Source organism: Nerophis ophidion, linkage group LG02 (genome assembly GCF_033978795.1).
Source record: "Nerophis ophidion isolate RoL-2023_Sa linkage group LG02, RoL_Noph_v1.0, whole genome shotgun sequence".
NCBI lineage: Eukaryota > Metazoa > Chordata > Actinopteri > Syngnathiformes > Syngnathidae > Nerophis > Nerophis ophidion.
Window position 1 is genome coordinate 31,624,613 of NC_084612.1, and position 26,403 is coordinate 31,651,015.

The window sequence follows — 26,403 nt, forward strand, 5'->3', positions numbered from 1 at the left end:
AAGATGAAAACCTTCGTTTACATTAAATGTATTGTATAGCCACATTAAATAGAAATACAACAATAGTTGATATGTTATTTATCTTTAATTAAATACGAATAAAAATGTTTATTCAAATTACACATCACACAATGATCCCACGAATAGAACCAATAAGTCATGAAAGCCTATAACCTAAAAAAAAAAATCAATGTTCAGTTGTGCAAAGCAAAACAGCGCCATCCAGTGCTCTGGACTAAGATTGGAGCACCATGATGATGATGGTGGTGATAAATATGTTCAGAATTTCTGTAGTTGCTCCATGACAGCAATAGTTGTACTCTGTCCGAAGATGAAGGTCCCGACAACAATCGTTATAATTCCCCAAATGGTTAAAACAATCCTGTAAAATGTAATATAGTTGGATTTTATTGCATCAATATTGTGAGTTACTTTCCACTCATAGAACTTTTTGCCGTTAATATGACTTTACAAATGTTTGCAAAAGTATGAGCACACTCACCTGACTCTTGGATTCACTGGTTCATTTTGCATGATGAACACCAAGCAAAGACCTGTGTTACAATTGACAGACACCACTTCCTTATTATTTCTCAAAATTAGATGCAATTATTCTAAGGCCTTTTTGTACATTTGTAAAATAAAAGCTTGTAAATGCCTTGAACATTTCGACTTGATTGTCCTTTTGTATGTACAAAACTTACCGTATTTCCTTGAATTGCCGCCGGGGCGCTAATTAATTTAAAACCTCTTCTCACTCCTGCGCTTACCAAAGGCATGCGGTAAAAGTAAGCACGCGCTAATTATTTTAAAACCTCTTCTCACTCCGGCACTAACTAAAGGTATGCAGTAAAAATGTGAGTGTAATGTAAGCTTGAACAGTAAATCCCACTGAATAGCTCTTAATCTTCTTCCCTTTATGCAATTTCAAATTACCGGTATTGAAATCAGCCTCCTCCATTTTGAAAATGATGACAGTGGAAGTGTCACTCGTGACGTCACGAGTTTGACCAGGCGGTAATACTAAGCATGCGCTAATTATTTTGCGAAGCGAGTTTGACCCGGCAGTAATTCAAGGCAGGCGCATACGATATGGCCTGCGGCAATTCAAGGAAATACGGTATATACAGTATTTCTAATGGGTGAAAACACCACTCATATTTCAGCAACCATTCTATAATATCAACTGGAGAAATGATGCTTGGATATACTCTAGAGCAGTGGTTCTCAAATGTTTTTCACTAAGTACCACCTCAGAAAACACTTTGCTCTCCAAGTACCAACATAATGATCAAAATTAAAATAGAGTAGCGTAGTAAGCCTAAGTATTAATTTAAATAAGGCAGACATTTTTATTTAACAAGTATATTTAATATTTTGGCCACTGTAACATTACACACAGTTTGAACAGAAACTCTATGTGTGAATACAGGAAAATATAAACACTACTTAAATAATTAATCAAACAAAATCCGTCAGTGTCTTGATTGTTTATTTTGACAGTCCACTAGTAAGATTGTAATGACCTGGTATGGCCAATAAACCTTTGATAACGGCAAGAGTCACGCCATTACAATATTTAATTGAGTGATTCTATGGCGTACCACTAGATCAGGGGTCGGCAACCCAACATGTTGAAAGAGCCATCTTGGACGAAAAATACATGAACATTCATTTTTCTGGAGCCGCAAAAATGTATACGCTTTATGTAAGTGCCATAATGAAGGCAACACATTAAGTTTGTGTCTCGGAGGGTGAAATAACTCCTGGAAATTACTGGCTTAAAAACTGCCAAAGGTATAGATTGTGTGTGCCCAAGTTAAAGGAAAGGGCAGGCTGTCTTCTTCTAATGGATTTATTACAATCTTTGCAAGCTGGGTAACCTTTGCTGTGGTCTGGAACAACATGGCGCATAATCAGAAATGCTGCCAATATTACATAGAGATAATATGTAATGAGACATGCAAATATGAATTAAATACACAGAGGACATGAGTAAACAAAAATTAAATGAACTCAAATATACCTACAAATGAGGCATAATGATGCAATAGGTAAGCACAGCTAGCCCAAATAGCATGTTAGTATGGATTATTAGCGCTACACGCAAGTTAGTATCATCAACAAGGCTCACCTTTGTGCATTCACGCACAGCATAAAACGTTTGGTGGACAAAATGAGATAAAAGAAGGAGTGGCATTAAACAAGTCTTTCTGTGGCAGTGACGGAGAAAGTTGTACACGTAAACCAACTACGGTCAGTTCAGGGATCGCCACAATTAGGACAAAACGGCGCTGGCCAAATACTTTTCATCAGTGAAGCATAAACACAAACCTATTAAACAGTGGGCTTTCTAACAAGTAGAAAGGTGTGTGTTATGATTGTCCTCCTTCAGAAACATTATTAAAACAACAAATATATTTTTACCCCATCTTTTTGGAGCCAATAGGGCGGTGCTAAAGAGCCACATTCGGCTCGAGAGCCGCGGTTTGCTGACCCCCGCACTAGATAGAGGTAGTGATACCACAGTTTGAGAATAACTGCTCTAGAGTAGTCAGAGTATAGCTTGTATATAGATATATTGTTTGAAAATAAGTCACCTCACAGCAATTATTGCCGACTATAAATGCTAAAATGTGAAGAGTGCATTCATTATAGATTTTATTGTTTTGTTAAAAAAAAACACTGATGTCATACCAGGAAAAATAAAGATGAAGAAGGCGCTGATTCCTCCGATCACGCTGATGACCTCACCCATGTCAGGGACAAACATGGCGATAAGAAGAGTGATGGTGATCCAAATCACAGTGAGAAGCACCCTGCAGCGACTCTCAAAGGTGTTTGTCACAATTCCATGCCGACGCCTTTGGAACCGTACCATCAGATTGAGGATGACAGACCTATATGGGACACATTAGTACACATTGCAAGACTAATAAAGTGGCACCTCAACTTAAGAGTGTTTTGAGATAAGAACTTTTTCTCAACTAATTGTTATGCTTTAAAATGCAAACAAAAATTTGAGTGACAAGCATCCCCGCCATTAGTTACCATGAAGTGATTAACGTGGACCCCGACTTAAACAAGTTGAAAAACTTATTCGGGTGTTACCATTTAGTGTGCAATCTACTAATAAAAGAATCGATCAATCAATCAAAACCATTGTCACAGTGAATGCTGTAAGATGCGACCAAATCATCTGGTCTTACTTGCTAGCATTAGTTCATAGCTAGAGATCAACATAACTTTGTTTTCCAACCATGGGAAGGAAAACAGTGAGTGCCAAGAAGTGTGCTGAGAAGAAGTGAATGATATTCATTGAATTAAAAAAATAAATCTTCAAAAAAAGGCAGAAGGTGTAGGCGAAATTGAGCTTACCAGTGCTAGTCTGCCCCATTCTAAAGCAGAATGAGTCTATTGCCAGGGAAGAATGTCAAAATAATATCTGAATTATGACCATTTATCCACAAAAATAGGGAGCAGCTACTGGTGGTGTGTTTAACAAAGAATCAGCTCGAAGGAAGAACTTTAGAAGCCGACATAGTGTGCACATTGTTTTTATATTACTTCCTAATGTAGTAGTTAGTAGTACATTTTATTGTATTGTTTTCATACAATATTCCTTCCGAAGTTGAGGTACTCTGTATATACAATTTTGCTGCCATGTGCAGACGACCACATCTGGTGTCACATACCTCCCTAAAAGAAGAATAATAGGATAGATGGTGATGATTGATATTCCAAAAAGTAGTCTGGAAATGATCATGACCACATCGTTCCCTGGATACGACATCAAGATATCCGAGGCAACCGCTCTACCAAATGTCATAAAGCCGTACACACCTGATGGTGGAAAGAGTTGACGCAGGTTATGCATCTTTCAGTAGACTTCATACTGCTTGATGTTTTAGGAGGTCAGCTCACCAGTGAGAGTGTAGATGAGCAGACAGAAGAGCATGGAGATGACAGAGATGACCACCCAGTGCGAGATCTTCTGATTCTCCATGCTGCTGTAGATGGCGATGCAGGCTTCATGACACTGAACACAAGCACACATGAAAATGTATTGGGGCTCACAATCTGTGTTGTAATTTTTGTGCACCCCCAGTACTACTGTGATGTAGGCTTCTGCCACACTAAACTCATGCCCATACTTACAGCGTACCGTTATTGACCTTTCATCGGGCACTGGGAAGATGGAATGCCCTTTCCCAAAACTGTTGCCAAAAAGTTGTAAGCTTTGAATTGATTCCAAAAGAACAAGAGGTCAAGCCTTACTCATGATTGATTGATAAATGTTTTTTTTATATTTCCACATTATGATATATATATTTATATAAATATATTTGTATACAAACCCTGTTTCCATATAAGATGGGAAATTGTGTTAGATGTAAATATAAACAGAATACAATGGTTTGCAAATCCTTTTCAACCCATATTCAATTGAATGCACTACAAAGACAAGATATTTGATGTTCAAACTCATAAACTTTATTTTTTTTTTGTGCAAATAATAATTAACTTAGAATTTCTTGGCCCCAAAATGTGCCAAAGTAGTTGGGAAAGGGCATGTTCCCCACTGTGTTACATCACATTTTATTTTAACAACACTCAATAAACGTTTGGGAACTGAGGAAACTAATTGTGGAAGCTTTGAAAGTGGAATTCTTTCCCATTCTTGTTTTATGTAGAGCTTTAGTCGTTCAACAGTCCGGGGTCTCCGCTGTCGTATATTACGCTTCATAATGCGCCACACATTTTCCATGGGAGACATGTTTTGACTGCAGGCGGGCCAGGAAAGTACCCACACTCTTTTACTACGAAATGTAAAATGTGGCTTGGCATTGTCTTGCTGAAATAAGCAGGAGCGTCCATGATAACGTTGCTTGGATGACAACATATGTTGCTCCAAAACCTGTATGGACCATTCAGCATTATTGGTGCCTTCACAGATGTGTAAGTTACCCATGCCTTGGGCACTAATGCACCCCCATATCATCACAGATGCTGGCTTTTGAACTTTGCGCCTATAACAATCCGGATGGTTATTTTCCTCTTTGTTCCCGAGGACACCACGTCCACAGTTTCCAAATATAATTTGAAATGTGGACTCGTCAGACCACAGAAAACTTTTACACTTTGCATCAGTCCATTTTAGATGAGCTTGGGCCCAGCGAAGCCGGCGGTGTTCCTGGGTGTTGTTGATGAATGGCTTTCGCTTTGCATAGTAGAGTTTTAACTTTCACTTTCAGATGAAGCGACCAACTGTAGTTACTGACCGTGGTTTTATGAAGTATTACTGAGCCCATTTGGTGATATCCTTTACACACTGATGTCGGTTTTTGGTGCTGTACCGCCTAAGGGATCAAAGGTCTGTAATATCATTGCTTACGTGCAGTATTTTCTCCAGATTCTCTGAACCTTTTGATGATTTTACGGACTGTAGATGGTAAAATCCCTAAATTCCTTGCAATAGCTCGTTGAGAAATGTTGTTCTAAAACTGTTCGACAATTTGCTTACAAATTGGTGACCCTCACCCCATCCTTGTTTGTGAATTACTTAGCATTTCATGGAAGCTGCTTTTATACCCAATCATGGCACCCACCTGTTCCCAATTAGCCTGCACACCTGTGGGATGTTCCAAATAAGTGTTTGATGAGCATTCCTCAACTTTATCAGTATTTATTGCCACCTTTCCCAACTTCTTTGTCACGTGTTGCTGGCATCAAATTCTAAAGTTAATGATTATTTGCAAAAAAAAAAGTTTTTTATCAGTTTGAACATCAAATATGTTGTCTTTGTAGCATATTCAACTGAATATGGGTTGAAAATGATTTGCAAATCATTGTATTCCGTTTATATTTACATCTAACACAATTTCCCAACTCATATGGAAACGGGGTTTGTATATGTTTTTTTTTTTTATGCCTCTCTAGTGCAGACAAAATTGGCACTCATTTCGTAGTTCTGCACCTAAAAATGATGTCTACAGGTAAATTGCCCCCTAAATAGACAAACTATTGTTTTTAGCTTGTTTTTTAATGTGTTTCAGCACATTTTGGAACAGCCACGTTTAGCTCCAAAATGTGAGCTGTGTGCTACAGAAGACAGGAGACAATTTGATATTGCATAGTATGCGTTTTGGTTGCATCTTTACCCCAAATCATGATATTTTTCATCAGAATTTGAAAGAATGATCAAATATCCAGATGCATTGCCGCAGGTTGTAGCAATACAACAAAAGAGGGGGTCATCCGAAACACATCCATCCATCCATTTTCCTACCGCTTATTCCCCCTTGGGGTTGCAGGGGGCGCTGGTGCCTATCTCAGCTACAATCGTGCGGAAGGCGGTGTACACCCTGGACAAGTCGCCAACTCATTGCAGGGCTCCCTAACACATCTAAATAGTAAATAGGTTATACTTGTATAGGGTTTTCTACCTTTAAGGTACTCAAAGCGCTTTGACACGATTTCCACGTTCACACACACATTCACACACTGATTGCGGGAGCTGCTATGCAAGGCCCTAACTATGACCAATCAGGAACAAGGGTTAAGTGTCTTGCTCAAGGGCACAGCGGACGTGACTATACCGGCGGAATCAGTAACCCTGAGGTTGCAGGCACGGTCGCTCTACCAATTGAGCCATGGCGTTCATAGGAATACGAGGAAGGGATGGACCTCTCCTGTCAAATTGACTCGCACAAAATGGGACGGACCAAGCGGGAGTGTCATTTGCAGCCATCATTTTAATGATTCTGACTTCGAACAAGATGGGTTTTGGTCGGAGTTTAGACGAAAAAAATGCAAATGAAACCCAAATGCAATCTGGAAAATCAGGAGCACCTTCGAGGTAAAAAGGTCAGAGTTAGAACCTGCGGTAACACGCAATCAAAAAAAGGCAAACCCAGCACTCAAAATTGGGAGAAAAAGAAGGCAAACCACCATTATTTTATTTTCTGTCCTCTTCTACTGATATTTTATTAAAGATAGAAATGCTGAAAGAGCATGGAGAAACATACATTGATGTGTCTAGTGAAGAGGAAGGAAGACTGGAAATGACAACTATTTTATATTTCTTTTTTGCTCATAATGTTAACCATTTTGAAGTAATTATGGAGCAGGGCGACGAAAACAAATGATGACGTCACACCAAGAATGTGCGGATAGTAATGTACAGTTAGTTATCTAACCATTTCCAGTTTTTAATTCATATTATGGGAAATGACTGCAATAGATTAATCTTTATAAACTTGTTCGGGAAATTTCTGTCACCTGGACGATATTGGTCCTTAAAGTCCATCCATCCATCCATTTTCTCGCGTTTGTCCCTTTCGGGGGCCGCGGGGATGCTGGAGCCTATCCCAGCTGCACTCACCTTGAACAAGTCGTCACCTCATCGCAGGGCCAACACAGATAGACAGACAACATTCACACTCACATTCACACACTAGGGCCAATTTAGTGTTGCCAATCAACCTATCCCCAGGTGCATGTCTTTGGAGGTGGGAGGAAGCCGGAGTACCCGGAGAGAACCCACGCAGTCACAGGAAGAACATGCAAACTCCACACGGAAACCCGGTATGTGAGGCACAAGCACTAAGCACTGACCACTGTCCCACCATGCTGCCTGTCCTTAAAGCATTTTACATTATATTTTCCACATAATGCTGACTTTGGAAATAAGCCTATTACACATGTAAATTGTGTTTTTTTAGACAACAAAATGACAAGACTGTCCTACCTGGAAACCAAAGCAGATGGTTGGCACAACACTGAACATAGACGCCCACGAGCCTACACTGAAAAGATATGAACATGAATTCAAGTGCAAGATTACATTTGAAACACTTTGAAAACAGTTATCCATTCATCCATTTTATGTAGCACTTGTCCTCATTAGGGCTACAGTTGGTCATCAGTCAATCGCAGGGCACATATGTAATGGCAAGAAAGACAAAAAAGGACGCTTGGTTCCACCCCCCTTATAATCGCGAGGATTACAAAGCATCTTTCATCAAAACGGGAATATAAGAACATCCTAGCAGTTGGCATCTTAATGACAGCAGACATTGCACAGGAAGTGATGTTTTATTATGTTTGTTGGCTCTCATTAGGAATGCAGTGAGCAGCAATCAATGATGTTGAAAAACAAAAAGTAAACGTCGTGATGCGTTATTTTTTTTTTATTGCACCGTGTATTCCTAAAATGATCAAAATATGTAAATATTAAATGTTGTATTATGAATGTACCTAGGGGTGGGAATTGAAAACCGTTTCTTGATCAGAACCGGTTGCCAGTGTATCAATTATTTGGAATCGCTTGCCATTTGGTTCCCTGATTGATCTTTCCGGGTGGAAATTATGTTGCGTGGTGACGTCGGATCTCAAAATGGCACAACAAATGCTCTAGAGCTGACTACCTTTTACAAGAAAATATTGCAACACTGTTCCTTGTAATAATTATAAGGCTGCTAGTTCATCAAGAGGAGGCCATACGAGCAATGTGCTGAAACATTTGAACACACAGCATGCAATAATTATAAGCAAGAGTCATATTTTCAACCGCTCCTATCTCATCCCAGCAGCAGTAACGCCAGCACAACAGGTGCTAACTAACACCTCCTATCATTTTAGCGCTATTTGTTAAATTGAAATGAATGCCTTCTCATTTTGATGAAAATGCCGGGAGACAGATTCTGACTGGTTCCTGAGACAGGCAGTACTCTCTCCAGTTTACAACTGTTGCTAGACAAATGTCACCAAGCGGCGTCTAGGTTTGTTGTCAAAAGTTTATATTTTTGGTAAGTGAATGTTCAATTGTAGTCGGAGAAAAGTTGCCGGTTTTCCTGCAACCAGATTTTTCTCGGTCATTATATCATACAGGTGAAACTCATAAAATTAGAATATTGTGTACAAGTCCATTCTTGTCAGCTATTAACAAATGTGAAACTAATCTGTTATATTAACTCATTACATACAAGCCTTTATTTATTCAAAAACTATTATTGCAAGGATTATTGTAAGCTCAAATCATCAAAATTATGAAGAATAAAGGCTCACTTTGCATATAATAAGTTCATATCAATTGTTACTAAATGTTACATTCTTGTGTGATTTGCACACATACTTGCCAACCTTGAGACCTCCGATTTCGGGAGGTGGGGGGCGTGGTCGGGGTGGTGCGGGGGCGCAGTTGGGGCGGGGCGCGCGGTTAAGAGGGGAGGAGTATATCTACAGCCTGGATTCACCAAGTCAAGTTTGAAGTATCAATTATCCAAAATTGCATATTTCAGGAAGTATATATATATATATATATATATATGTATATATATATATATATATATATATATATATATATGTATATATATATATATATATATATATATATATATATATATATATATATATATATATATATATATATATATATATATATGTTGTCAAAAGTATATATATAAATATATGTAGGTTTGGGAAAAAATCACAAGACTACTTCATCTCTACCACGGTATCGAGCACTATTCTCTGGATAATCCAATCAAGACATATATTTTAAAATACTTATTCATTCAATTTTGTTACAATAACTTTAAGATTAACAGAACTAAATGCCTTAGACAAATTAAGAAAAAAAATGCAGAAAGTACATTTCTTATGATCTAAATCGGTTGCCATTAAGAAATTGTAGCAGCGCCATTTCTGTAGATTTTTTTTCCTGATGAATATGCAAACCACAGTTATCAGACAAATGTTTTGAAATATATAATATAACCAATTTTTCATGGAGACACACACATGCACATGCACGCATACACACACTCACACTTTTCCCCAAAACCCGAGTCTAGTCTCCTCCATCCATAAAAACACGATAACTGACCCTTGACTGTGCTCTGGCGTTATAATGGCAGTGTGGTCCTCCATCATGTAGTATTTGACAATTACTGCCACACACAGGTAGGTTGCAGCCAAGGTCCCCAGCACACTGCGGTGAAAAGAAAACAAGTTCATCGATAAAATAAAACAGCATGTGAGAAAACAAAGTGTCATCTACCTTGTGTATTTCTGGATGCCAATTTCTTTTGGGATTGAGAGTGGTAGGATGATGACGAGGCACATGATGAAGAGGGCAAAGCGCTGATCCGTGTACCAGTGATAGGGCATTTCCTCCTCACCTGACCCGGTCACCGTCTCATACAGAGATATACACACTGACAAGACACCATTGTGAGTACAAACAGAATAGAGCAGTCATCAGGATTTGTCACAAATATTTTCATTCTCTGCGATGTGCGTTACATGCAATGATTTAAAAAAAATGTGTTCATATGTGTGCACTGAGAGCAGGTGATCACACCAAGTGCTTGAGCCCATCTGTACTGCTCTGCTGAATGTTCTGATCAAAATGTGTGTTTCGGATGTTTTTGTAAATCCAATCAAATGCGTTGTTTGAAATGTGACCAAAAACGTTTCAGGGATTAAAATGATTTTGGATGAACAAGGCGACCAAAAAAAAAAAATCTATGCTTTCCCTAATACTAACAGGAATGAAAATGAAAGTACAGCTGATTTTGTATTGTGAAAAGAGATTAATTTTGACAAACTCCTTTTGGTGAATTGATGACAAAACATATAAAGGTGTTGTTTTAATTGTTTTAATATTCAGATATGTCCTACTGCAGAACCATTGTGATTTGCATAACAGGGATATTTTTCCCTAAAATGTGTGACCCTGTTAAAAAAAATAAGCTAAAAATAAATGTCCACTGCAGAGGACGCGGGTTTTTAGTACGATATGACACTGAAAATGTGATCTTCCCAAAAGTTAGCCTTTTAAAACCAAAACAAATCAAACAATATTCAGCATCCATAGAAGGTTTAAATTAACCTGACTCTCGCCAGATCCTTGTAGTTCACTGAACTCTTCACAAGGATCTGGGACTTCTCAATAGGAGATGTAGTTCAGAAGGCGGGGCCTTGTAAAAAACAAAATCATTGTATGTGATTGGATAAACCACTTGTCCGTTATCTTGAATGACGTGCTACTTCAACCACTCACATCGAAATCAACCCGTGACGCTGATGAGAGCGACGCTGGGAAATCCAAACCCGGTCGGAAGAAGAGCCAAAACATCCTTGACACCAATAAATTCCTTCAAAACCGTTCTCTGTTAATCTTTTAAATAATTAATATTCGGTAGATTCGACAAAACAGTTGCAATAGCAGAATAAATGTCAGCACACGGCGCTACGTCACATTTATGCAATCCCGCCTGCCGATTCTGATTGGTTAATTACTCTTTGCTATCTTGAAAGAGTTTGTATTGCCTTCGAAACCAGATCCTTGTGTGGAGCCCAGCGAACTACAAGGGTCTGGCGAGAGTTGGGTTAGGTTTACATCAGGAGTCAACAGTTTTTATCACCAATAGAGCTACTTTTACAAAAAATAAGGATAGTTGAGAAATTTAAGTTTTATTTATATGCCTGGCATGTCACAGCCTGGGCGTGCATTAGTGCACATTCATCGGTGTGCTGTGCTGAGCGCAGCTCTTAGAGCGTGCAAGGCGCGCGGCAGGCCAGCGTCAGCAAGCAGCTGCATTTAATCTCCGGCAATCAGCACACCTGGTGCTGATGATCAGACCTGCCTTCAAAAGCCTGCACAACCTGCTATCCCGCGCAGAAACGTAATCTTCTGTTGGCGCACAGTAAGCGATCTGATGATCGATACAATCCTGTTCTCTCTCTGTTTTCCCCTCCGTGTTTCATTGTCGTTTCGTGTCGTTCCTGCAGCAAATCCCCGTTCCTGCGTGGCTAGCTGTGCCTCTCATCTTCGTCTCGACTTCCTTGTTTTCCTGTCTGGTTTTCTGGCTGCGCCTCGGATACTGCCCCCTCACTTTGGACACGGACCTATTGACGCCACGCTTAGCCCCCGACATCCTGCTTGCCTCACGGAACTGCAAGCTCTGCCTTCTCCTCTTGATCTTTCGCCTATCACTCACCACTTCTGGTAAAAACTCAGCAATTCATTCCTATACATAGTCTTTCACCATACACAGTCATGGATTTTGTCATACACCATTCTCCAGTGTATTTATCAAAATTGTTTCATTATCATATATATATATATATATATATATATATATATATATATATAGAATGAATCATAATTCTTCACTGCCCCCTTGTGTCTGTGCTGTCACTCCTCCAAGCCCAACATGGCAACATTTAAATTGCAGAGTCATTCCTTGTTTATCGCTGTTTATCATGACCACGATAAAAATGATTAATTATTAATGAAATATTTTCATAGCTACAACATAAAAAGTATCTGAATTCGTTTTTCAACATTATGCAAGTCCTATAGACATGATACTGTATAACACCCTTTAGTCACCTTTATACGCTTTTTTTTTTTAATCCAATTAAATAATGCTGTCTTAAACTAAACCTATCAGTGACCTCAGTGCTAAATTTGAATGGTTTGGTCTACTCTACTGGCCAAACTACTATAAGATTAATAATTTTAGTTTATTTAAACATGTTTATGTTTGAAAATGCTTTGTATGACAAAACGTTGTACAATACGCTTACGTTTTTTTTTTTATATCCCCCAAAAAATACATGATTTTGCGAAGCCGCAATATTTGAAGCACAATATGGCGAAGGACGACGGTACTTTATTTACCAAGAAGATCTCTACTGGGTTTTATGTGATTTTGTGTAAATTTGTCATAAAATAAAAGCATACTGTTTGAATTGAACATCAGATAAAGTCAGTGACCGCGCTACGATAATAATAAATACTCACATTTTTCCAGCTGGTCCTGCACCACCACCAGAAAGGCGACACATATCATGAAGAGGTTGAAACAGAAGCAGACCTCGCACAGTTGACCGACCGCACTTCCACACACTTCCCTCACCACGTCCTGGTAGGTTTTTTGTCTGCTGACGGATGAGGCATAGCCAAGGATGACCAGCCCACTGATGAGAAACACCAGAGAAACCTGCACAAGCAAAACACCATTGTGAAGCATACTGAAGATGGGCGAGAAAGTCAAGTATGAATGCAACCCCTATACAGAATCACCCGGACTGGCCATTGTTCTTAAAGGGGAACATTATCACCAAACTTATGCAAGCGTCAATATATACCTTGATGTTGCAGAAAAAAGACCATGTATTTTTTTAACCAATTTCCACACTCAAAATGGGTGAATTTTGGCAAATTAAACGCCTTTCTGTTTATCGGTCTTTTAGCGATGACGTCAGAACGTGACGTCACCGATGTAATACACCCGCCATTTTCATTTTCACATTGCAAACATCGGGTCTCAGCTCTGTTATTTTCAGTTTTTTCGACTAATTTTTGGAACCTTGGAGACATCATGCCTCGTCGGTGTGTTGTCGGAGGGTGTAACAACACTAACAGGGAGGGATTCAAGTTGCACTACCGGCAAGAAATCTGCCCACAGACTCCTATTGAATTTGCCAGAGTGTCTGCACATTTTACCGGCGATGCTAACACAGACATGGCACAGAGATATATGGATAACCTGCAGATGCATTTGCAACGATTAAGTCAATGAAATCACAAAGGTGAGTTTTGTTGATGTTGTTGACTTATGTGCTAATCAGACATATTTGGTCACGGCATGACTGCCAGCTAATCGATGCTAACATGCTACGCTAATCGATGCTAACATGCTATTTACGCTAGCTGTATGTACATTTGTAACTAGATACCCACATTTAATGCGAAACAAACACTTACCAATCGACTGATTTTAAGTTGATCCAGTGTCACAAGATGCGAAAGTCCTGATCGTTTGGTCTGCACATTTTACCGGCGATGCTAATAAGGCAGCCATGCTATGGGCCACTTCATTAGGTACAGGCACGCTATGGCCGAATAGCGTCAACAGCTTCAATTTCCTCTTCAATTTCGTTTTCGCTATCTGCCTCCATACACCGACCATCTGTTTCAATACATGCGTAATCTGTTGAATCGCTTAAGCCGCTGAAATCCGAGTCTGAATCCGAGCTAATGTCACTATATCTTGCTGTGGTAACCGCCATGTTGTTTGTATTGGCAGTCCTGTATGACGTCACAGGGAAATGGACAGTCGCATTGCAAATAGCGAAAATCAAGAACTTTAAAGCTTTTTTCAGGGATAAATTTTGAAAAAAACTTCGAAAAATAAAACAAGCCACTGGAAACTGATTTTTATTGTTTTTAACCCTTTTGAAATTGTGATAATGTTCCCCTTTAATCTCCAAAGTTCTGTTCAGTTTTTCTACATCTACAGATCGAGGATATACTGCCAAAATGTGACAGAAACTCGTTTCTAAATTCAAGGTGCAGAAAAATATCCAAATGTCTAAGATAAAAGAGAAAGACCTGAGCTCAATTTCTAAGATCACAGCAAAGTGCATAAGTACTTGAGTTAACATTGTCCATAAGTTTATTTTAATCTTGAGTATTTTGGACTCTAGTGTAATGCACAAAACCAGTCAATATTCATCTGTAAATATAATGTGCAGGATTTAGAAGAAGTGGAGAGGTTTCTTGTATTTCTGAATTGCAAACAATTCTATAAATTCCAACTGGCGTCTTATGACTTAAAGCTGTTGTTTCTTTGGCAGTGATTCATAAAATCAATTACGTTTAGCTTGACAGAAAAAAAATGCTGGAGTCAATTCCACATCCTTTATCAAACTTTTAGGTATGCTTACTTTAAAATTATTAGTCTCTAGTCTTAATAGTTAATGTAATATTTAAAGACTGGTGGTCAGGGTAAGTAAGAGGAAAAAATTGTTATAAAAACATTAAAGGTGCCATATGTAATAATTTCATGTCAAGACATCATTAAATGGCCCTGATATTTCAAAAGGGATTAATAAATCATATTATTTTCGAATAAATTCATAACTGATAACGGCAGTTCAGCCAGGATATGTTCATTTCAAAATTTAGATTTTCAGCCCTGAAAAATTGTTACTGTTTTCATTTCGATGCACCACCCTCCACCGTTTGACCAATTAGAAAGTCTGTGAGTGTGTTGCATCCAGGTTGCCAGTTATGCACCGCCACCTTCGTCGAGCTCCTGCCTCTGGTAAAATTACTAAACATGTCAGATCTTAGTAAATCTAATAGGCGTTTTTACAATCTCAACTTATTCATGACAAAGCCAGGAAAAAAAACGAGGATTTGTGTGAGGGATGCCTTTGCAAGATGGAGAGGATTGAAGGCGGAGAAGATTTTTTCATTTGACGCCAAACTTGCTAATTTCCTTTTTCATGGGTAAGTAAGGCATTTACGTTTTCTTATTACTTGTAATAAATGGAAATGGACATTTCGTATATAAATTATACTGTCCAATACAGTCTATGATCTTGTCAAACAAAGTTAGTATGCTCGTGCAACGAATGCTTATAGTGTGATAATCAGCTCCTAGTGTAAAGCTTAGTAAGCATGCTAACGGGGGCTTGTATGTCAATGTGTCATCCAACTGACAGTGCAAAATATATTTTCGACAAATAAAACCTATGTGGATATGGGTAGTGTCAGTGCCTATTTCCTTCTCAATATGCTGATACACCGAGGAAATGTATTCCAACTTTAGCACGGTTAATTGCGGTTTCTGGTTCAAAAACATATGGAGTGGTATTTGCTTGGCACACTGTAATGCATTACATGTAATGATTTTCTACTTTTTCTACAGGCACACCAATCTAGTACCCGCATTCTTTTACTACGAATCCAAAATGTTGTAACACGTGCAGAATGTGGCTTGGCATTGTCTTGCTGAAATAAGCAGGGGTGTCCATTAAAAAGACATTGATTGGATGGCAACATATGTTGCTCTGAAAAACGTGTATGTACCTTTCAGCATTAATGGTGTTACCCATGCTTTGGGCACTAATACACTCCACAACCATCACAGATGCTGGGTTTTGAACTTTGCACCAATAACAGTCTGGATGGTTATTTTCCTCTTTGGTCCGGAGGATACAACGTCCACAGATTCCAAAAACAATTTGAAATGTGGACTCGTCAGACAACGGAACACTTTTTCACTTGGCATCAGTCCATCTAAGATGAGCTCGGACCTGGTGGCGTTTCCGAGTGTTGTTTATAAATGGCTTTGGCTTTGCATAGTAGACTCCTAACTGGCACTTAAAGATGTAGCAACGGACTGTAGTTACTGACAGTGGTCTTCTGAAGTGTTCCTGAGCCCATGTGGTGATGTCCTTTACACATGATGTCGTTTTTGATGAAGTACCGCCTGAGGGTTTGAAGGTCACGGACATTCAATGTTGTTTTTCATCCTTGCCACTTGTGTGCAGTGATTTCTCTAGATTCTCTGAACCTTTTGATGATATTACGGACCGTAGATGGGGAAATCCCTAAATTCCTTGCAATAGCTAGTTGAGAAATGTTGTTTTTAGACTGTTTGACAATTATATTTTGCTTTAGTTCACAAAGTGGTGACCCATCCTTGTTTGTGAAAGACTGAGCATTTCAAGGACTCTGCTTTTATACCCAATCATGGCACCTACCTGTTCCCAATTAGCTTGTCTACCTGTGGGATGTTCCATGTTGTTTGATGAGCATTCTTCAACTTTCTCAGTATTTTTGACACTTGTGCCAGCTTTTTTGAAACATGTTGCAGGCATCAAATTCAAAATGAGCTAATAGTTGCAAAAAATAACAAAGTTTACCAGTTCGAACGTTAAATATCTTGTCTTTGCAGTTTGAAAATAGGTTGAAAAGGATTTGCAAATCAATGTATTTTGTTTGTATTCAAGATTTACACAATGTGCCAACTTCACTGGTTTTGGGTTTTTTATGATTAAAATCATTTGTTTTACATTTACTGCAGCAAAAATCACAACATTCGCACAAAGACCTAATACGAGGCTTTTTGGTCTTGTCTTTATCTTTTTCTGTGTGGAAGCTGAGGAGACTGAGGACGTGGCTTACTCGCTCGTCTGCTTGTCACAATGTTGCCAAATTATTATATGCAGAGATATTTTTGCAGCATAATTTTGTGGTTTGTTTTTGATGCAAGTGTGACATGAATCTTTTTTAATAATCAGGTCAAGAATACAACCGATGGCACTGTATTGGAGGGCCACTTGTAGTACACTGTCCTGCCACACCGAGAAGTGGGGGCGATAGCGAGCAAGCAGTGGCACGTTGCTACCGTTTAATATCAGCGAGGAAGCCTGCATTTGTTTGTTTGTTGTTACTCTCAGATGCAAGAGCAATGTTTTAAGATGCCAGAACAATTTTCTATTGCTCTGCTGTATAAATGAAACAAACAAAAAGAATGAATAAATTGAAAAATAATAATAATTTATTCATTTATTAATCAGTCTCCAAAAATGGAGGATTACACATCCAAAATCAAAAACTTCTCTAAACTGGACTTTCAGACAAAACGGAGGTAATCACAAAAATATTTTAAAGGAGGATAACGCATGTACAGCACATACAAATACAATAAAAGGTAAGAAAGATTCCAAATGTACAATATAAATAACACTGTTATGTTCTGATCAAGGAATTGACCCCAGGATGCAGAGACGGGGAGGGGAGGTTGAATTCCAAAAATAGAACAATCTTTAATGAGTCCAAAAAGGGTTTAACTAAAGGCGATGGAGCAGACGTGCACACCATGGAAAGACAAACAAAAGCAGGACCCTCAGTGGTCGGCAGGGAGGATGGCCAGGACGCACTGGGCAAAGGCAAAAGGGATCCAACGCAAAACGATTTGTTGCAGGTGTGCCTCGCTGGGGACTAATTGACAGAAGAAAAAAACTGACACAATAAACAAAGAGAAGACAGGGAAATGACAAAAACACAACAGTACCCCCCCTACACACACACACACACACACACACACACCCCGCTCCCCCGTAATGGACGCCACCTGGCGGCTTACCTGGCTTCTCCGGAAAACGGTCATAAAATGCAGTTAAAAGTGAAGGGTCCAGAATAAGACAGTGCGGTACCCAGGATCGGTCCTGGGGGCTGTAACCCTCCCAGTTGACAAGAAACTGGAGAACCCTGCCCCTTCTCCTCACATCGAGAATGGCCTTGACTGTAAATGCCTGGTGTGCATCGATAAGTTTCGGAGGAGGATGAGGCACCTCTGGAGGACTCAAGGGACTGGAGGACATAGGCTTGAGTAGGGAGACGTGGAAAGATGGGTGTATCTTGAGAGAGTCCGGAAGGTGTAGTCGAAGAACTGAGGGGTTGATGTCTCGCTCAGTGGTGTAAGGTCCAATAAAGCGTGGTTGCAGTTTCTTGGATACCACTTGGAGAGGTAGATCGCGTGATGACAGCCAAACTTTCTGTCCGGGCCTGTAATCTGGTGCTGTACTGCAAAGGTGGTTAGCGAGACGCTGGGTACACTCTAAGGTGAGTGATAGTGTAGACCGGGTATTCTGCCAGGGTTGTCGTGCGCGGTGCAGGTGAGCAGTCACAGATGGGACGGGGACTTCTGATTCCAGGGAGGGGAAAGTGGGAGGTTGGTATCCGTAGGCTGAGTGAAAAGGAGACATGCCTGTAACAGAGCTTACGAGTGTATTGTGAGCATTCCCCCCGGGGGAGATGGGGAGGGGGGGGGTGGGGTTGCCCACATTTGTGGTCCTCTCCAAGGTTCTCATAGTCATCATTGTCCCCGACGTCCCACTGGGTGTGAGTTTTCCTTGCCCTTATGTGGGTTCATCCGAGGATGTCGTAGTCGTTTGTGCAGTCCTTTGAGACATTTGTGATTTAGGGCTGTATAAATAAACATTGAATGATTGATATTCGATCCAAGGTAGACCAAGCGCCCAGGAGGCAGGCTGCTGGTGGCACACGCAGCGGAAGGCAGCTTCCAGATCTTGATTGGTGCGCTTAGTCTGTCCATTAGTCTGCAGGTGGTAACCAGAAGAGAGGCACGGCGATGCTCCCAACGACTTACAGAAGGCCTTCCAAACTGCAGAAGAAAATTGTGGACCTCTGTCCGAGACCACATCCACCGGGATTCCATATAGCCGGAATACGTGGTGAACCAGCAATTCTGCAGTCTGGAGTGCCGAGGGCAACTTGATAAGAGGGGTGAAATGGGCCGTCTTTGAGAAGCGGTGCACAAAAGTTACAATGACGGTGTTACCCCTAGATGGTGGGAGTCCTGTGACGAAATCCAAGGCCATATGGAACCACGGGCGGGAAGGGATGGGAAGTGGCCGCAGAAGACCCGCAGGTGCCCGATGAGATGCTTTATTGCGAGCACAGGTGGAACAGGCAGATACGAACTTCGTAACATCAGCTCTGAAAGTTGGCCACCAGAAACGCTGGGATAGGAGGAAGGCCGTACGGGTAATACCTGGGTGGCAGGCGACTTTGGAGCTGTGGGCCCAGTTCAGGACCTCCGGACGGAGCTCTGGGATCACGAACAAGCGCCCCTTAGGACAGTTCTTGGGAGAAGGAACGTTCTTGAGTCCTTCTGTCACGCGCCCCTTGATGTCCCACTGTAGCGCCCCCCGCAATTGTGATGGGTGGATGATGGTCTCGGTCTTTACCTCTTCCTCGGGGCAGGCGTACATCCTAGATAAGGCGTCTGGTTTACCATTCTGGGAGCTAGGGCGGGAGGTCATGGTAAAGTTGAATCGGGCAAGGAATAGCGTCCACCTAGCTTGTCTTGGGTTGAGTCGTTGGGCAGTGCGAATGTTGGCCAGATTCTTGTGATCCGTGAACACCACAAATGGGGCCTCCGAGCGCTCCAGCCAGTGCCTCCATTCTTGCAGCGCTAAGACAACGGCAAGTAGCTCTCTATTGCCAATGTCATAGTTGCGTTCCGCTGGAGTAAGACGACGTGAGAAGAAGGCACAGGGGTGCAGCCTCTGGTCGGAGGTGGAGCGCTGGGAGAGAACAGCTCCCACGCCGCAGTTGGACACGTCAACCTCTACAAAAAATTGAGAGGAAACATTAGGATGGACAAGAACTGGTGCAGACGTAAACAGCAACTTAAGTTTATCAAATGACGTCTGTGTCTCAGAAGTCCACAAAAAGGGGAGCTTAGTGGAAGTGAATCTGGTTAACGATTCCGCTACCTGACTAAAATTACTGATAAAACTGCAATAAAAATTTGCAAAACCAGGAAACCTTTGGAGGTGTTTTCTAGAAGTGGGTGTGGGCCAATCAACCACCGACTTTATTTTAGCAGGATCCGCTCGGAGTTGACCCCTCTCCACAATAAAACCCAGGAATGGAACAGACTCTGCGTGAAACACGCATTTCTCGGCTTTGACGTAAAGGCGATTCTCGAGAAGGCGCTGGAGAACCAAACGCATATGCTCGACGTGTTGTCCGGGAGTGGGAGAGAAAACAAGGTTGTTGTCCAAGTAGATGACCACAAAACGGTCGAGCATGTCGCGCAAGACATCGTTAATGAGGCTTTGAAAAACTGTCGGTGTGTTGGTGAGGCCAAAAGGCATGACCAGATATTCGAAGTGACCAAGTGGAGTGTTAAATGTGGTTTTCCATTCATCTCCTTGCTTCATTCTGACTATATGATATGCGTTGCAGAGGTCCAGTTTGGTGAAGTGTCTAGCGGTATGTAGTGGGTTGAAAGTGGAGTTGGCAGCGGGAGTGGATACTTATTTTTAACAGTAATAATATTGAGTGCATGGTAATCGATGCAGTGACGAAGTGTCTTATCCTTTTTCTCCACAAAGAAAAAAACGGCGGCTAAAGGAGAGTGGGAGGGACAAAAGGGGCCAGATGAGAGTGAAGTGGTAATATATTCCTCTTGTGCGTCTTTCATGTTCAGAAATGTTATAAAGACGTTATGAAGGGAATGTGGCACCAGGGATCAGATTAATGCAACAATCATAGGGACGGTGTGGAGGTAAAGACAACGCGCGGTCCTTGCTAAAGACCTCTTTAAGGTTGTGGTAAGCAGCTGGCACGAGCGACAAATCAATGACCTCCTGGGTTACGACGCGTGAGGGACCTGGGTGAGGGCATGCGGACGGCAGACAGTGCGTATGAAAAAAATACCTGGTTTATGATAGTAGTCCTGGCCCAGTCAATATGGGGTTATGTTTAGCCAGCCAGGTAAGCCCGAGCACAACGGGAGCCGAACGAGACGGGATGACGAAAAAAATTGATTGACTCAAAATGGTTTCCAGATAATTTAAGCGCTAACGGCTGAGTCTGATGGGTGACGCTCGCCAGGTGGCCTCCGTCGAGGGATCGGACTACTCTAGGTCTGAGCAATCTAGCAACGGGTATAGAAAAATGTTTAACAACAGACTCATCGATAAAATTGTCATCTGAACCAGAGTCAATAAGAGCCCTAATATCCAAATGTTGGTCCTTGTCCCAGGTAAGAACGCCCGAGAGTTGGAGCCTAGATAAAGTCTGATCTGTAGGTGGTAGTAGAGGAGCAGGATCGGTTGCTGGAGGGCGAGAAGCAGGGGTGCGGCGAGGAGGTGGAGCTAGAAAGCAATGAGGTGGTGACGTTTGAGAGCGGCGAGGAGGGGAAACTTGAGTTCGACGGCGGATGGGACGATGAGGACAGTGCATGACGTGATGCTCCGTTTCTCCGCAATATAAACAAAGCTGGAGTGGAAGGCGACGATCCTTCTCAGCTTGTGTGAGGCTATTTCCCCCTAGCTGCATGGGTTTGTCCTCCCGTGATATCAACACTGCATCGACAAAGGGTATCGGCCCAGATGGTGCTTGGTGAGCTCCAAGGCCACTCCCACTATACGTCGAAGTGCGGATTCCTTGGCGTCGGAATCTCTCGCTCTCCCAATCAACGAGGCGATTTTCAATCTCCACCGCCAAGGCAACGAGTTCATCCAGGCTATCGGGGGTCTTGAGCGGAATCATCTGCTTCTGGACGCGATCGGCCAAGCCGAAAGAGAAAAGGTCTGCCAATGCGGAAGTGGGCCATCCGCTTTCAGCAGCCAGCATACCGAATTCAATGGCGAAGCCCGTGACGCTGCGCTGTCCTTGCTGTAGGCGTAGTAATGATCGTACTGCGTCACGTCCTGGCAACTCGCGTAGAAAAATGCTCTTCATGGCCTTGGAAAAAGCCGAGGATTGGCGTACCCATTCTGCGGTTGCCCAGGCCGCTGCTCGGCCACTCAAGAGGGACATAGCAAAAGCCCCACAAGCTCTTTCAGAGTAAAAGGAAGTGGGTAAAAGTTCAAAATGGATCTCACACTGAGTGAGGAAGGGAAGCCCGTCACCTGACTCTCCTGAGAATTGCTCGGGCTTGGATAGAGGAGGACAAGCTGCAGGAGGGGTGTTGTCAGGCAACGGAACATCTGTGGGGCGAGCAAGTTTACGCTGGACCTCTGGGTTGGCTGTCGGAGGGGTCATCGCCTGCAGAGTGGTAAGTACACTTCCTAATTGTCTTTCCAGAGCATCAAGACGAGCGTCTTGGCGTTCCGCCATGGTGTTTACACATGCGCCAAGAGCGCTAAAATGTTCCTCTTGTTGTCCAAGCCTTTTGGCCTGTTGTAGCAGTGCCACCTTTATCTGGTCAGTCTCTCTCCATGATTTGGCCGGTTGTTCTGTTAGGTTCTGATCAAGGAATTTACCCGAGGACGCAGAGATGGGAGGAGAGGTTGAATTACAAAAATAGAACAATCTTTAATGAGTCCATAAAGGGTTTAACTAAAGGCGACGGGGCAGACGTGCACACCGTGGAAATCAAACAAAAGCAGGACCCTTAGTGGTCGGCACGGGGGATGGCCAGGACGCACTGGGCAAAGGCAAAAGGGATCCAACGCAAAATCGTCTTTACTTCAGAGGGACTAGAGAGCAAAAAACAAGAGGTGAGATATAATAATAATGAGAGACAACGTACCAGGCAGGGTGAAGCGAATCAGGCATGTGCACATGGGAGGTTCAGGAGACAATAACTGGCAGGGAACAGCTGGCAGTGACGAACTTAAATACGACCGGGTAGCGATTTTTTGTAGGTGTGCCTCGCTGGGGACTAATTGACAGAAGGAAATAACTGACACAAAAAACAAAGAGAAGACAGGGAAATGCCAAAAACACAACAAACACAATATTGATTGTCTACATTTATTTAATTATTGGAAAATAGAAAGTGTTGATGAGGAAATACAGTTGTAATAATTTCAGCAAAGACCAGTAACATAAACATAAAAAATAAAAAGGTATTCACACTGTCACACAATGGGCACTCAATCCTCACTGCAGCATGGCTGTAACAGAATTCAGATGAGTTACCACTACACCATGAACTGAGTAACGAGGACCCCGACTTAAACAAGTTAAAAAACTTATTCGGGTGTTACCATTTAGTAGTCAATTGTATGGAATTGTATACTGTGCAATCTACTAATTCTCTGTTATGCTTTAATGTACCGATGCCCAGAGGCTTTAGTGTTATTCATTCTCATTTCATGCTATCCCGCCTGCTCTGATGTCTATAGAATAAATAATTCTGTGTTTATTTGTCCACAACATTTTACACAGGACAATTTTTTTAACATTAACCAGTAAGTATTAGTTGGATTATTTGCTTAACCGCCAATGCTACCTTACAACTTGGTTTGAGGAAACACAAGAAAAAGTAGGATAAAGTATAATTTTCATGTAATCGCGTCATGCGCACAATACACAGTGAGATAAATGCTGTCTTCTTTCCGTATCGATTAGAAAGTGTGCAGTTGTACCTAGTATTGTGATCTTCGGATCTATATACTGTTCATTAGGTTTATTTTTTACGGTGACTGAAGGGAACATATAACAGTAATGTTCATCTTTCAGATATATATTATAAACAGTATACATTTTCAAAAAAGATAATGTCAGTTGACTTGAATACAGCTTTACTGTAATTTTCCACTGGTAATTAGTTCCAAAAGGTCTAATGAAAACAGAATCCTAAAAAAATATATATATATTTCCCAATGAGAAAAAAAATGTTTTCATCCAGATTGGCCAATAATACGAACAAAAAACACATTTTATAGAGAACAACAATAGTTGTACACAAAAAAATATTTGAAATACATTAAAATGTTAAATATAGAATACATTAGAACAGAATAGAATACCTTTATTGTCATTGACATTGTAGTTAACAACAAAGTTAAGTGCCATCCATCAGTGCAATCCAAATAAAAATACCAAATATTTCGCGGTATCCCATTCAAGAATCTAAGCAGTTTACTATGGTAAGAAAAAAAGCATTTTTTCAGTATACTAGTTTCTGTTATTTATGAATGAAATTGATAAATGAATGATAAAATCAAATTCACCTTTATTTAGGGCTCTTGTTGCACGTCCAAGACATAGTTCTTTTTCTAAATCCACAGTTTCTCTCACTTTCTTTATCAAAGTGATGGCACTCACAACTTTCTTTGGCCCTGTGGTAGATTATTATGAAGTGGAAGTCTATAAAGACTGAGTCACTAAGGCGTGGGATTCCTTGTGGGCACTTAATTTCACAGAATGATAACCAGGGCATAATTTGTTGCAAAAACTAAATCATCCAAAAAGTGGGGCATATAAAATATGTGTAACATATAAGTACTTTCTACAGTATAGTATAGTAATAGTAATGTTACTGTAGGTCAGCCTTTCTGCATCAGTTTATTGGGTTAGAGAAAAAACGATTGTTTAAAGAAATTGTATGTTCTTTACCTTTATATGTTAATAAGGGATGTACTGTATTAAAGTTAGGTGCTAGGGGGAACAACATTTTTAATGTAGTTAGTCATAAAAAAGGTTTGTGAAAGCCTGGTGTAACCTGTCCTTAACCTCTAGGGTGGGGCCCCTTGGTCTACTTCGAAACCACATTCAGAGAAAGTGAGTGGAAGCAATGCGGTGACAACTGAAGGCCTGAGGTGGTGGATTCATTAGAACTCACCTGTGAAAAAAATGAGCCTCTTTCACACTCAGGAGACGACACACTTAAGTGTGTATACAGTGCATACAACCTTTAAGGCAAAAAGATTGATCCAACCTCAAGATATTCTCATGTTAAGAACAAGGGAATATTTCAGCCCCAATAATTAATACAGTACATGCTCATTTAATACTAAAAAATTCACTCACCAGCTCCACACTGACAGCAGTGGTCACTCCCCCTGCCTTCTGGAAGGCCCATGGGAAGTTTAGTAGTCCAGCTCCGAGCGCAGACTTCAGCATAATGAACACAGCACCAAAAGATCCCAGCCGTGGGGGATCAGAATGGGATGCGGACCGAGCCAGCAGGCTGATGCTCTCTCGGGCCAGTTCCTCCATGATGCTCTATCCTCTACGACGCTCACTCTCTATTCCGCTGGGCTCAACTAATGTCTCCCAACTGCTCTCTGGGTCATTCTGCTCTGCTTCAACAGTGATCCCAGCATGCAGATATATGCTCCTGCACACACTTGAGCCATGTGCTCTAATTAGACATTAGGACCATTAAACATTTCGCTGTGAGGTGAGAAATGTGTCACCAAGGTGTCTGCTTGTCTTCTCCCTCTCATTCAGAGACTGGTTTCTGATGCACAATTTTAGAGGCACATGGAATCCCTACACTTTAGCAAATGTGGCTATGTCCCAAGCAGGGTCTTTGAACTAAATTAATAAAAAGAATGATAAAACAGGAAAGAAGCAGTATTTAAGTCTCGCTTTTGAAAGCCCGGATACGACTGTTACGACGGTGCATGGGTGTCCACATTACGGCACGCATGTAGCTCAACACCATCTTCTATCTGGCCCGCAGCACGTCTCTATGTTTAATTTTTATTTTGACAAATGTTTAGTCATTTCCACTACACAAATCAATGAGTACTTTTAATGCTATTAGGTAGCTATCTATGCACCAATGGTGAGAAACATGAACAACACACATATACCATCATAAAAAACGACTAAGTGTAATGGAGACCAGCCAGGGTTAACCTGACTCTCGCCAGATCCTCGTAGTTCGCTGTGCTCCACACAAAGATCTGGGATTGAGGGAAATGCAAATTCCTAAAAGATAGCAAAAAGTAATGAACCAATCAGGATTGCCGGGCGGGATTTCATAGATGTGACATAACGCCAAAGCGACTGTTTGATTAATTGATTCTGCTATAGCAACTGTTTTGTCGAATTTATCGAATATTCATTATTTAAAAGATGAACAGAGAACTATTTGAAGGCATTTATTGGTGGAAAGGATGTTTTTGTCATGACTCGGGCTCGAACAGTGTTGGGACTGACGCATTACACAGTTATGTGTGACTGTAACGCTGTTATTTTCGGTGGTAACGAGTTGTCTAACACGTTATTATATTCAGTAACTTAGTTACCGTTACTTCATGATGCGTTACTGCGTTATTTCACGTTATTTTTTATATAATATCTGC

At 41.1% G+C, this 26,403-nt stretch overlaps 1 protein-coding gene across 1 annotated transcript; it reads right to left on the reverse strand.

Moving 5' to 3' along the window:
* Positions 1-25,371, reverse strand: slc38a8b (solute carrier family 38 member 8b). Its single transcript, XM_061922507.1, has 10 exons — positions 25,118-25,371; positions 12,818-13,016; positions 10,064-10,220; positions 9,890-9,994; positions 7,751-7,808; positions 3,925-4,039; positions 3,696-3,843; positions 2,698-2,900; positions 503-554; positions 1-382 (listed from the first exon to the last, which is right to left on the reverse strand). Exons 1-10 carry the CDS (start codon positions 25,304-25,306, stop codon positions 280-282), a joined length of 1,329 nt encoding a protein of 442 aa, XP_061778491.1. The 5' UTR covers positions 25,307-25,371; the 3' UTR covers positions 1-279.
* Positions 25,372-26,403: the final 1,032 nt, after the last annotated feature.

Bases quoted from the DNA above. Each gene is read 5' to 3' on its own strand.
- slc38a8b (XM_061922507.1), bottom strand. From the start codon at position 25,306: ATGGAGGAACTGGCCCGAGAGAGCATCAGCCTGCTGGCTCGGTCCGCA. The intron at 4,040-7,750 runs GTAGGACAGTCT...GCTTGTGTTCAG, and splicing joins CCATCTGCTTTGGTTTCCAG to TGTCATGAAGCCTGCATCGC. The intron at 2,901-3,695 runs GTATGTGACACC...TGTCCCATATAG, and splicing joins ATTATTCTTCTTTTAGGGAG to GTCTGTCATCCTCAATCTGA.